Source organism: Myxocyprinus asiaticus, chromosome 49 (genome assembly GCF_019703515.2).
Source record: "Myxocyprinus asiaticus isolate MX2 ecotype Aquarium Trade chromosome 49, UBuf_Myxa_2, whole genome shotgun sequence".
In the NCBI taxonomy this organism is placed as follows: Eukaryota; Metazoa; Chordata; class Actinopteri; order Cypriniformes; family Catostomidae; genus Myxocyprinus; species Myxocyprinus asiaticus.
This window is the reverse complement of record NC_059392.1, coordinates 19,838,315-19,851,424: the sequence shown is the minus strand read 5'-3', so window position 1 is coordinate 19,851,424 and position 13,110 is coordinate 19,838,315. Positions and strand designations below refer to the sequence as shown.

The 13,110-nt window shown below is 35.3% G+C and overlaps 2 protein-coding genes across 7 annotated transcripts in view; both read left to right on the top strand.

Moving 5' to 3' along the window:
• Positions 1-8,179, top strand: part of LOC127438129 (inactive tyrosine-protein kinase 7-like) — a 63,469-nt gene extending 55,290 nt beyond the window's left edge. The window contains exons 14-20 of the mRNA XM_051693443.1: positions 905-1,105; positions 1,190-1,342; positions 2,635-2,864; positions 5,239-5,319; positions 5,417-5,568; positions 5,787-5,965; positions 7,220-8,179. Coding sequence (XP_051549403.1) covers positions 905-1,105; positions 1,190-1,342; positions 2,635-2,864; positions 5,239-5,319; positions 5,417-5,568; positions 5,787-5,965; positions 7,220-7,380 — 1,157 coding nt within the window. The 3' untranslated portion in view covers positions 7,381-8,179. The remainder of the gene's footprint in view (positions 1-904; positions 1,106-1,189; positions 1,343-2,634; positions 2,865-5,238; positions 5,320-5,416; positions 5,569-5,786; positions 5,966-7,219) is intronic.
• Positions 8,180-10,417: 2,238 nt separating this feature from the next.
• The window catches only part of LOC127438136 (serine/threonine-protein kinase MARK1-like), a 98,634-nt gene continuing 95,941 nt past the window's right edge, over positions 10,418-13,110 (top strand). For all 6 annotated transcript variants that reach the window (XR_007896654.1, XM_051693466.1, XM_051693465.1 and 3 more), the window contains exon 1: positions 10,418-10,700. Coding sequence is in view for 5 of the 6 variants with exons in the window: in XM_051693466.1 (XP_051549426.1) it covers positions 10,650-10,700 (51 nt within the window). In the remaining variant the exon portion in view is untranslated. The remainder of the gene's footprint in view (positions 10,701-13,110) is intronic.

Here is a 13,110-nt window from a genome sequence, read left to right as displayed (position 1 = left end):
GTGCGCCAGCTGAAGCTCAGTAGAAGTTGGTTGATGCAGCAGGACAATGACCCTAAACATCAAAGTAAATCCACTACAGAATGGATTAATAAAAAGAAAATCCACCTTTTGGAGTGGCCCAGTCAGAGCCCAGACCTTAACCCAATAGAGATGCTGTGGAATGACCTCAAGAGAGCTGTTCACACCAGACATCTTAAGAGTATGGCTGAGCTGTAGCAGTTCTGTAAGGAAGAATGGTCCGAAATTCCTTCTGAACGCTGTGCAGGTCTAATCCACAGCTATGCTTAAGGTTATAAGGAGGTTTCTCTTACTTTTTCCACTGCACTGTGAATGTTTAATGGGATGTGTTCCGTTAACTAAAAAATAAAAATAGTGTGATCTGAATGAAATTAGTATTTTGTGAGAAATACCTAATAAGATGTTAGTTTTTAGGTAGTTGAAATTAAATACATTCATAAAAGTTGACATGTCCTGCATTGTGACTTGCTGTACTCCACCTGAAACTATTTTAAACAGCATTTTTCTAATTCTTTTATGATTATTATGCATGCAGCTGTATGAGCTTATGAATTTAGAGACTACATGGAATATTTACTTTACAAAATTCATTAGTTAAACTGCAGAACATTTAAAATGAACTAGTGAAGGCATAAAGATGAAGAATTTTTTTTAAAAATGTAAAAGAAATGACCTAAAAGTAAAAAAAAAAAATAAAAAAAAATTAAAAAAACAAAACCTTATAAAATTGTAACAAAATTATTGTTGCAAAAAAAAAAAAAAAGGTAAATTACCCAATCATGTTGTCACAAAAAAAACCCCGTAAATTCACATTTATGAATTTCATCAATTCTTTATTTTGCCCCTGGTGTTTTAATGTATTTATTTCATGTGTTTAATTAAACAGAGAAGCCAGTGCAGCACTCATTGGCAGATGATGAAAAGACCCCTTATAAAATGATCCAGACTATCGGTCTATCTGTGGGGGCGGCCGTCGCTTACATCATCATCGTGCTAGGACTCATGTTTTACTGCAAACAGAGACGCAACGCAAAGAGACTGCAGAAGACAGAGGACGGAGATGAACAAGAGGTCGAATGTCTTAATGGTGTGTGTTGTGAACTTTTATTATATGTTAAACATAAATTTTGGAAATGCATTGTCCTCATGCAGTTCTCTGATTAACCTATAGTTGGCGGCGTACAGCAGAACGGTCACCCCACAGCAGAGATACAAGAAGAGGTGGCACTGACCAACATGGCTGCCAGCGGCAACAACAAACGTCACAGCAGTCACGACAAGCTACAATTCCCCCGAAACACCCTGCACACCATCACCACACTGGGTACAGTACATGAACTAAACAAAACACCACACATATCTGCACTAAAAGTCTATTATTTTTTGCATGGAACACAAATATCACATCAGGTTTGAAATGGTTGATGCCAAATAACACTGGTTCTCGCATGTCTTGGAAAGCCTAGCACACACTACACAACTCAAACTCGTTGCATACGACTGTCCCATTACGCCCTCTTGTGGAATTTGTGATGAACTTATGTATTCATTTGCTCGCAATGGATTATTTGTTGCAAGGGATAAGGCACTTGCGAATCACAATGTTAGCGCACGCAGTCCCTTGAGACATATAGAAAGATCTAAAATTATTGGCTAAAAAGAGTCATTCGTTTGGGAATCAGACTACACTGGTTGCGCTGCATGTTTCGTGCTGTAGATTCAAAAGAGTCATTCGTTCGGGAATCGAAATACACTGGTCACGCTGAATGTTTCGCCCAGCCGATTCTAAAGAACCGGCTCAAAAGAGTCATTCGTTTGGGAATCAGACTACACTGGTAGTGCTGTGTGTTTTGTGCTGTAGATTCAAAAGAACTGGCTCCTAAGAGTCATTCGTTCGGGAATCGGACTACGCTGGTCGCACTGTATATTTTAGACTGTAAAATCAAAAGAACCGGCTCAAAAGAATCTTTTGTTCGGGAATCGGACTACATTGGTCACTCTGTATGTTTCGCACTGTAGAATCAAAAGAACCGGCTCATAAGAGTCATTCATTTGGGAATTTGACTACACGGGTCGCCCTGTATGTTTTGCGCTGTAGATTCAAAAGAACTAGCTCAAGAGTCATTAGTTCGGGAATCGGACTACACTGGTGGCATTTTATGTTTCACACTGTAGATTCAAAAGAGATGGCTCAAATGAGTCATGCATTCGGGAATCGGACTACACTGGTCGTGTTTTATGTTTTGCGATGTAGATTTAAAAGGAATGGTTCAAATGAGTAATTTGTTGGGAATTGTACTACACTGATCACACTGTTTGTGCTGCTGCTGTAAGTGCAGGAAACACTATCAGAGAATTTAAATAAATGTTTCCATCCAGAACAGTGGAAGAATACATGTTCAAGAGCCGTTTATGGAACCGAAGTTCATTCGATTCTGATATTTAAAAAAGAAAATGGAACTGGTTCTCCGTTGCCAACCTGAATATTGAGAAGCATTATTTCCAAACTTTTTTCTTGTTTCCCAAAATTATACCACATATTAATTATACATTTGTAAAGAATTTTTCACAAATGCATTCAAGATTGTAAGACAGCTGTATTTGTGTTGGTTGTAGGTAAAGGGGAGTTTGGTGAAGTGTTGCTGGCTAAAGCGCAGGCCGCTGATGAAGAGGAGGAGACTATTGTGCTGGTTAAGAGTCTGCAGACGCGTGATGAACACGTGCAGCTGGACTTCCGCCGTGAGTGTGACATGTTTGCCAAGCTCAGTCATGCTAACGTTGCTCGTCTGCTGGGCGTGTGCAGAGAAGTGGAGCCACATTACATGATACTGGAGTACACTGACATGGTAACATCTTGATTATTACATCACTTCCTGTTTTCTCTCCACTTCTACTGAAGTCAGAAGAATAGAGTTTTATGAGCTTGCCTAGATAGGTTGCCTAGTGTCCTGCCAAACCGGTTTCTTTTTGCATAATTGCTTTGATATGTTGCCTCATTATAAGGTTGGTTAGGGTTGTAATTTTCATCCAATTCATTCCATATAAGAAGTATATATAGAATCTAATTTATGCACTTTCAAAATCTGCAATTAATTGCAATTAACTATGAAAATTATGATTAAATATTTTAATTGACTGACAGCAATATATATATACACACACACACACACACACACACACACACAGTTGTGCTCAAAAGTTTGCATACCCTGGCAGAAATTGTGAAATTTTGGCATTGATTTTGAAAATATGACTGATCATGTCTTTTATTTAAGGATAGTGATCATATGAAGCCATTTATTATCACATAGTTGTTTGGCTCCTTTTTAAATCATACTGATAACAGAAATCACCCAAATGGCCCTGATCAAAAGTTGACATATCCTTGAATGTTTGGCCTTGTTACAGAAACAGGTGACACACACAGGTTTAAATGGCAATTAAAGGTTAATTTCCCACACCTGTGGCTTTTTAAATTGCAATTAGTGTCTGTGTATAAATAGTCAATGAGTTTGTTAGCTCTCACGTGGATGCACTGAGCAGGCTAGATACTGAGCCATGGGGAGCAGAAAAGAACTGTCAAAAGACCTGCATAATTATAAAGATGGAAAAGGATATAAAAAGATATCCAAAGCCTTGAAAATGCCAGTCAGTACTGTTCAGTCACTTATTAAGAAGTGGAAAATTTGGGGATCTCTTGATACCAAGCCAAGGTCAGGTAGACCAAGAAAGATTTGAGCCACAACTGCCAGAAGAATTGTTCGGGCTACAAAGAAAAACCCACAGGTATCCTCAGGAGAAATACAGGCTGCAAAGACTTTGCATGACCTGGATGCATTTTGCCAAGACGAATGGGCAGCTATACCACCTGCAAGAAATTGGGGCCTCATAAACAACTATTACAAAAGACTGCACGCTGTCATTGATGCTAAAGGGGGCAGTACACAGTATTAAGAACTAAGGGTATGCAGACTTTTGAACAGGGGTCATTTCATTTTTTTCTTTGTTGCCATGTTTTGTTTTATGATTGTGCCATTCTTTTATAACCTGCAGTTGAATATGAATCCCATAAGAAATAAAAGAACTGTGTTTTGCCTGCTCACTCATGTTTTCTTTAAAAATGGTTCATATATTACCAATTCTCCAAGGGTATGCAAACTTTTGAGCACAACTGTGTGTGTGTGTGTGTGTGTGTGTGTGTATGTGTGTGTGTGTATATATATATATATATATATATATATAATGATTAATATATATATAATGATTAATATATAATGATATAATGATTGATATATGTTTTCCAATGAGTTTTAAGCAATGAATCTTGAACATGTTGAAATTTACCTCAAATATACAGTAAATAGGATTCGGTCCTCTGAAAATTTATATATTATATTATTATTAATTTATTAATAATCTTTTTAGGATGATATTGTAAGGATAATTTATGATGATATATATCATGATTATATATATAAAATTATTATAAGAATTTATTATTTTTTATTAAAACGTTATACTACGAGTCATTATGCAATTAATTTTGAACATACTGAAATTTGCCTCTAAATATATATTTGGTCTTTTACTATTTATATACTATATATTATCGTATTTTTTTAATATATATATATTTAGGATGATATATTAAGAATATATATATATATATATATATATATATATATATATATATATATATATATATATATTTGTATTAATATAAATACAAAAAATATAATTAAAATATTTATAAATATTTTAAAAAAGAAATTATGCATTGAGTTGTAAGTAATTTTGAACATTTAAAATTTTCCTAAAATTTATATTTAAAATATAAATGTATATGTTGAATTCAGGTCCTCTTTTAAGGAGAGAAAACAAATTGTGTGCTAAAGATGTTTTGTTGATGTTGCAAAATTCCTCTGGCAGTCTTTTAATTAAATGTTAATACCAATAAAAGTGTGTTTTGCTTGTAGGTGAGCTTCCATTAAAATTCCACCTTACAAATAACAAAGACAACCTATATAGATTTTACTTATAAATTAACCATTTAAAAGGTCTTTCTCCTTCATTTTCTGTATTGAACACAGTGCGACCGGTCTTCAGAAGTCATTCAACAGAATGATACACTTACAGTGTCTTTATGTACTATACTATTTTTTTATACTACTATTATTTATGATTTATAATTGCATTCACTTTACTGTGTCTCGTCTCTAGGGTGATTTGAAGCAGTACCTTAAAGTGTCCAAGAGCAAAGATGAGAAAATCAAAGTTCAACCACTTAACACCAAACAGAAGGTAATTTCATTACTGTTAGTATTCTCTCTCACACACACACACACACACACACACACACACAAAAAAGGACAGAAATTTAAACACTGTCTTTCTGCAGGTGTCGGTGTGTTTGCAGGTGGCTCGAGGGATGGAACATCTGTCCAATCAGCGCTTTGTCCACAGAGACCTTGCTGCTCGCAACTGTCTCATTTCATCCAAACGACAGGTCAAAGTGTCTGCCTTAGGCCTCAGCAAAGACATCTACAACAGGTAAATGCATATATGACACACATATTGTATTATTATTATTTGTATCAGTTTTATAAAATAAGGATTTACTTAGAAAAACACGAGTCATCTCTCTTACTGCAAAATGTTTCCAGGAGTGACAGATTTTGTTTCTTTAAATGGTCATGATGTATTACATTGCACAGTGCTTCCACCTTGCGGCAACACAGTTGTCATTGTGTCTATGTTTCTACACACAGTGAGTACTATCATTACCGGCAGTCTTGGATTCCTCTGCGCTGGCTCCCATCTGAAGCTGTGTTTGAAGATGATTTCTCCACTAAGACAGACGTGTGGTCGTTTGGAGTGCTCATGTGGGAGGTGTTCAGCTACGGGGAGCTTCCATATGCAGAGCTCGCTGATGACAAAGTCCTAGAAGGTATGAGATTGCGATTACTGCACAAAAAGTTTTAAAAGGTTGTCTCTCCACACTTTCACTGTTTAAAATTAACCCTTTTTACTTTCTTAATACACATCAAAATTTTACATTAAAATGTTGTAACTTGCTTTGCCTCAGAAACAACTTTCCTTTTCAGCTGATGTCACCTAGAAAAGAAATCATTATTAATAGCCAAATAGCTATTTAGGCATTGTTTTAGGCAGATGTTGTAGGCAGTGCAGCTTTTGTAAAATCTTGTCAATAATTAATACTGTAATTTAATGCCAGTTAATGTTATTTTAGTAAAGTTTATGGAAATAATAGCAAATAACGATAGATTTGAAAAATTATTGTTACCATTGGGATACATGGGTAAATCTGTCAAGAAAATGCCCTTGTCATATTTAACCCCAAATAAAAAAAATTATAGATTTCAAATTATAAAAATTCGGAAATGAGAATATTTTTTTCACATTGCGGTTATGAGAATATTTAAAAAATGTCACATTGCAGTAATGATTTTTTTTTTTTATTGCAGTAATGAGAATTTTTCTTTCACTTTGCGTTAATGAGAATATTTAATTTTTTCTCACATTGTGGTAATGAGAATTTTTTTTCACATTGCGGTAATGAGAATTTTTTTCATATATTTATATTGCGGTAATGAGACTTTTTCATATTGCGGTAATGAGAATATTATTTTCACATTGTGGTAATGAGAGTATTAATGAAATAATTCACATTGCAGTAATGAGAATACTATTTTCAATTTGCGGTAATGAGAATATTAATAAAACATTTTCACATTGCGGTAATGAGAATTTTGTTCACATTGTGGTAATGAGAATATTAATAAAAAAATTCACATTGCGGTAATGAGAAAATATTTTCACGTTTCATAATAAAAATATTTTTTAACGTGCCGGTAATAAGAATATATATATTATTTTTTTTTTTTTTTTTTATGTTGCGGTAATAAGAATATTTTTTCACGTTGTGGTAATGAGAATATTATTCCAATCAATTCCCTATAGATAAAATAAAAGCCTTAATTGAATAACCTTTGCTTAGAACTTAGAAATGCTTCACATTACGGAAGTAAAATGGGTTGCAAATTATGTTTCATGTTGATTTTGCACTTGTCAAGCCATGTCATGGGGCCGTCAGTTTTATTTGCTATTTTTATGTATTTCCTGTTTAAACGAACATTTTAATGTTTTGATTTGATGTTAACTGTCTTTTTTCTCTGTGTAGTTCTGCAAGAAGGGAAACTGAAGCTGTGTCCTCCTCAGGGCTGTCCATCACGTGTCTTTAAGCTGATGGTGCGCTGTTGGACAGCTAGCCCTAAAGACAGACTATCCTTCAGCGACATTGTCACTGTCCTCAGTGAGCTGCCTTCCGAGAGCAAAGTGTAAATGGCCTCCAAGCCATGATATAAACCCCTTAACCCGAACATTCATGTTCAATTGTCTGGCCTCATGAACAAAACAAGACTTGAGTGGAATTTGTTTTATTTTCAACCCTGTAATATATATGTTTAATAAACTATTCTGAAGATGTGAAGATTCCTAAAAATAGACGGAAGGGTAAAAGAGATTTGGTTCTTAAAGGAATAGTTCACTCAAAAACTCTTCACCTAGTTTTGAGTTAACTATTCCTTTAATGGGTTTTGGAAAAAAGGTGCCCTATCACTTCTCAGTTTGAGTTTGCGAAGCGTCATGCGAAGATATAGTGCGTTGTAATACCAAACCATGCACTGAGCAGTTTTCTATTTTAGAAGGATTGTCCCGGGATCCTCTTAATTTATATAAAAGGTCCTGTTTTCTATGTACAGAAAGGTACTGTTTATATGACTTTTTTACTATGTTTATGCAAGCCTTTTTTTTATATAATTCAAAAGTACTCGTAGAAACAGACTGTTGAGAACAAGCTTATAAGATGACTGTTGTCATTGAGTTTCAAGTGCCTGTAAAATGAAGGATGTCTTGATTTTAGTATGCTGTATGTTACGACTTGGAAATGCCTTGAATGTTTTTTATATACATTTATAGTGTTTTATTGCTTAGTTAGAGGTCAGTTTTTATCTTGTAATTGCTACCCACACGTTACATATTGGTTTATCTTAAAATTCAGAGGTATTCTCGACTAAAACATTGTGAACAAACGCTTCTGTCGCATACTCAGCTGTTGCAATAAAATTTCACTTTTGACAAAGCTTGTTTGATTTTGCTTGATTTTAAATAGTTTTAAATTTTGGTTGAATTTTTTTTTTTTATGCTAATTAAATGGTGAATTAAAGTTACTTTACAAGGGAAAAGTATTTTTAGAATTGAAGTACATTATCATTTACAGGCAAAAAAGAAAATTAGAACCAAAAAATATAAATAAAAAAAATTGTAGTTCAGTGTTGTCACCGTATTTTAAATGGTATTTTCTGGCAACTAGTTGGTTTTTTTTTTTTTTTTTTACTGTAAATTTTACAAGATTTTATTTTACAGTGAACAAGGGTGTTTCTTTAACTTAAGGCAATTTCATGTCCCAGAAGTTGATTTTTATTCAACAGTTATGGATGCTGTTTGAATTGAAGCAATTAACTGGCATTACGCGATTACCAGATATGTTTTGCGGCCTGTAAGTACTGGGAATATATGTGCAGACTCTCAAATCTCATTCACAATTGTGCATGTTTAAACCTGGTGCCTCACGATGTTTCGCGCCAGATTTGACAAAAACGCATTTGTTTCTCATATGTCTTGTGATGGATCATGATGCACCAGGTTTGAATGTATGCTTGAGTGCTACAGTGGAGGGGTAAATGTTCAGAAAACTATTTAGAGGGAAAACAACTTAAATTTGAGTCCTTACAAAGTTACCGTATGTCTTCAGAAGACTTTAAATATAGTGCATGAGTTGTATAGACCAATTTTATAGTGGTTATTTGTCTTAGTTGTAGCTTGACAGCTACTGGTCTCTGTCTACTACTGTTTTATGGAAAAGAGCTGATTGAACATTCTGCAAAATATTTACTTCTGTGTTCTGTGGAAGATAGACAATCATGTGGGTTTGGAATGACATGAATAGGAAAGACGACTATTCAAAAGCATAATTCAACCAGAAATTAACTATTAAAGGAGTTTATAGAGTAAAAATGACCAGAACACAATCTGAGGGTTAATAATAATACAAATGCGTATAAAATATGTACATATGAATATATTTCTAATTATATTGTGTGATGCACAGTTATATTTATAAATGACTGATCCCTCTAGTGGTTTGGAAGACGGCTAACAGGCACAGATAGGCCTATTTCTCCCAACAGACTTTGTAAATGAGTGAGAAACGTCAGAAAATGACGAGATATTCGGTATTTTGTAATCCTAATTTTTTATTTTATTTTTTTGCTATACCAAAAATGCCTGAAACATTCCATGAGATGACGTTGAAAACGCAATACTGTTTTAAAGCCGATAGATGGTGATGTGGATGTAATGTGGAGAAATGCTGCTGAGGCAGGAACGCCTCAGAACATTACAATTGTTTTCTCCTAAAATAAACCTAATTTTCATATGTATAAGGACAAGAATATATCAAATAAAAACAAAGAGAACAAATAACTAACCATTTTTGGTTCCCAGAACGTTCTGGGAACAATAATGTTTGGTTAGTAGGTGTAGATTTGGTTTGTTTGGTTGTTAGTTCTGGGAAAATTAGTTTTATGGTTGTAAACAAAATTGAAACCTAAAAATAACCATTAGAAAACGTTTTGTATAAGTTATATTAGGTTAGGTTATCACAAAAAAAAAAACTCTCTGCAACGTTGTGGGAATGTCAGTTTATAGTTATATAAAATACAACCTAAAGAGAACGTTCCTAGAACGTTAAGAATTGGTTCCCACAAAGAATAACCAAACGGGATTTGTTATGCTAACGTTAAAGGAACGTTCTGTGTTTGCTGAGAATATAGGGGGGTAAAATATGATAACATATCAATGATAACGAATCAATGATAAACGATTAAATAAAATAAATAGGTTGTTTACATAAATGTAAAAGTTGTGTGTGTGTGTGTACTGTGCATTTCTTAGAGTTTATAAGGTGAGTATTTTAATAACACACACAGGTTTCTTGTGCTATTTTCATTAGAACAGTAGTGTTACTGTAGTTTTATACACCCCCCCCCCCCAAACTATATAGTTTAAAACTGAGGCAATTATTTGGTTAAACTTTACCAAGCATCAATTTTTATTACTTTTCAGTGATCTGTAATTGATATCATATACCTATTAATCTTCCAAAGAGCAAGTGAGACGCGTTTAACACTTAATATCACCATAAAACGGAAGGATTTGTCATTTTATAACAGAAACCCTGCTTCATTATCATCCTCCCCCTCCACACACACACACACACACACACACACACACACACACACACGAACGCACGCACGCGTGCGTCCTGTCCGCGCATCCGCAGCGCCGCGCACGCTCGCTCTCCCTCTCCAGCTCAGTCGCGGGCCGCTCCTGGATATGTGTCTGCTGTATCGTCGCTGAAAGGCCGGGAGAAATGCCGGTGTGAATGAGGATCGGATACTCCTGTCTTCCGCGTCATCTCGCCTGAGCCCTGGCCCGCTGCTCTGGTTTACCGAGCGTCGGTGCTGGAGCGAGCGGCCTGTAAACACAAGATGTCGACCAGAACGCCACTGCCCACCGTGAACGAGCGCGACGCCGAGAATGTGAGTGAATGATTCAGCGTATCAGTCCGCATGAATATTCATGATTACACTGCCTTTGAATCGCCGCGTATTTTGGCTGTACACAATCTTTTCATGATTTAATGTGTCCGACTTTTTGTTCATATTTTTGTTTTGTCTCTTTGAGGTTTGACAATCGTCTCAATTGTTTATTTAAAGCTATAAATCGACTTGCTAACTGTAATATTGATGAGTCTGTATTATAGTATACATGGGTTCAGGTGCATATATGCATCCCTGTCCTATATGTTATCCTATTCAACACACCGATCATAATCATATTTGACTGTTATCCCATCATCAGCCCCACTGCAAGCTGTCCCACCTCATGCTTCAGTGTCCTGGAACCAATTTTAATATTGTTTACATGTAATTGCATTGTAACTGCTGTGTAATAAGCTCAACCTTTAGAGTTGAAATTGCGGTCGACCGATATGAGGTGTTCAATAACAAATACCGATATCTAGAGAGCAATTAAGTTAGCCAAAATAATGCTGACATACATAATGACAGCAAATAGGATGTACAGACATCAGCTGAAATTAAATGCACAATTATTTTACACTCAGAAATAGCATATGGGTGATTCTGTGTGATTTTGTGAAACCTGTCATATCCGGGTTCTATTTATATATATATATATAATGAAGCCTATTTTAAGGAGCAGTAAGATTTGTTACATTGTGACATTATTTTCATGACAATTATGCGCATTTTACCCCCGAATTCTGAATACCACAATGCGGAAACAGATAGTTATTATGATATTCTCATTTCCGTGATGTGAATTTTTTTTATTTTTTATTATATATATTTAAATTGTAAAGTAATTAATATATCATAGTAGTACAACTCCGGTACTGCCTTTAATTTTTGCTTATTTTACTTTTAAAAATCATTGTACAAAAGCATTTTATTAGTATAAATCTGTAAAAAAAAAATTTTTAAAAAATGATGTAACAATGTTACAGTAATGAAAATCATAATTGAAAACAACGGAACTAGTAAAATTCAAACGTCTGGACAGGTTGAGAACTAGGTCGTTAAATGTGCATAAGTGTCCTGAAAATATGGGCGATTTTCGGGAAACCCATCAAGAAAATATCCTGGTCATATTTATCCCCAAATCAATAAAAAAATAATAAATAAACAAATTAGTTTATTTTTTTACATAAAGAAAATGAAGGACCATTTAGGACCATTACGATTGTTTGCATTGTGACATTGCTGTATTTTCAGGACACTTTAGCACATTTTACCTCTCAATTTTCAATACCGCAACATCCAGGCGTTTTACTTTTACTGTATGATGGTTCTCATTACCGTAATGCTATCATGTTTTTATTGTATTACACTAAAAAAGATGCTGTTGTACAATAATGTTTAAAAATTTAAACCAGCAGGGGGCCTGGGTAGCTCAGCGAGTAAAGACGCTGACTACCACCCCTGGAGTCGCGAGTTTGAATCCAGGGTGTGCTGAATGACTCCAGTCAGGCTTCCTAAGCAACCAAATTGGCCTGGTTGCTAGGGAGGGTAGAGTCACATGGGGTAACCTCCTCGTGGTCACTAAAATGTGGTTCTCGCTCTCGGCGGGGCGCGTGGTGAGTTGTGCGTGGATGCCGCGGAGAATAGCGTGAAGCCTCCACACGCGCTATGTCTCCGCGGTAACACGCTCAACAAGCCATATGATAAGATGCACGGATTGACGGTCTCAGACGTGGAGGCAACTGAGATTCGTCCTCCGCCACCCAGATTGAGGCAAGTCACTACGCCACCACAAGGACTTACAGCACATTGGGAATTGGGCATTCCAAATTGGGGAGAAAATGGGAGAAAATAAAATTTTTAAACCACTGAAAATGAAAGGCAGTACCACTTCACAATTTGAAAAATATAAAATTTTTCACATTGGGGCAAGGGCGTAGTCAGGAAATGATTTTTGGGTGGGCCTCAACAGAAATGGATGGGCCAAGTTTTCACCCAAATTTTTTTTAACCAAATTTTCCATTTTGAGATTATCAAACTTGGTTGGACAATTAACAGATGTAGTAGTTGGTCAGTTTCAAAATCTACCAACAGCTTTGTCAGCGGATAATAAACAAATTCTATTTATATACTTGTTTAGTGAATTTTGAGTAGTGAAATATCTCAAAATCTACCAGTAGATTTGTCAATGGATAGTCAACACTTTCAGTTTTTAAGGATCTTTCTTTTCAGGTTTACGCACAGTTGTGGAAATATTCTGTAAAATAAGTGTTTGTTTCGCTTTAGAAATTTTGTGTACATCTGATTTGCTGTTATTAAATTGTATTATGTTTATTGCCATTTGTTACAGCCATTGGCCAACCTGCTCTCTAGATCTCGGTATTGGCATCGGCCACTGAAAAACCCA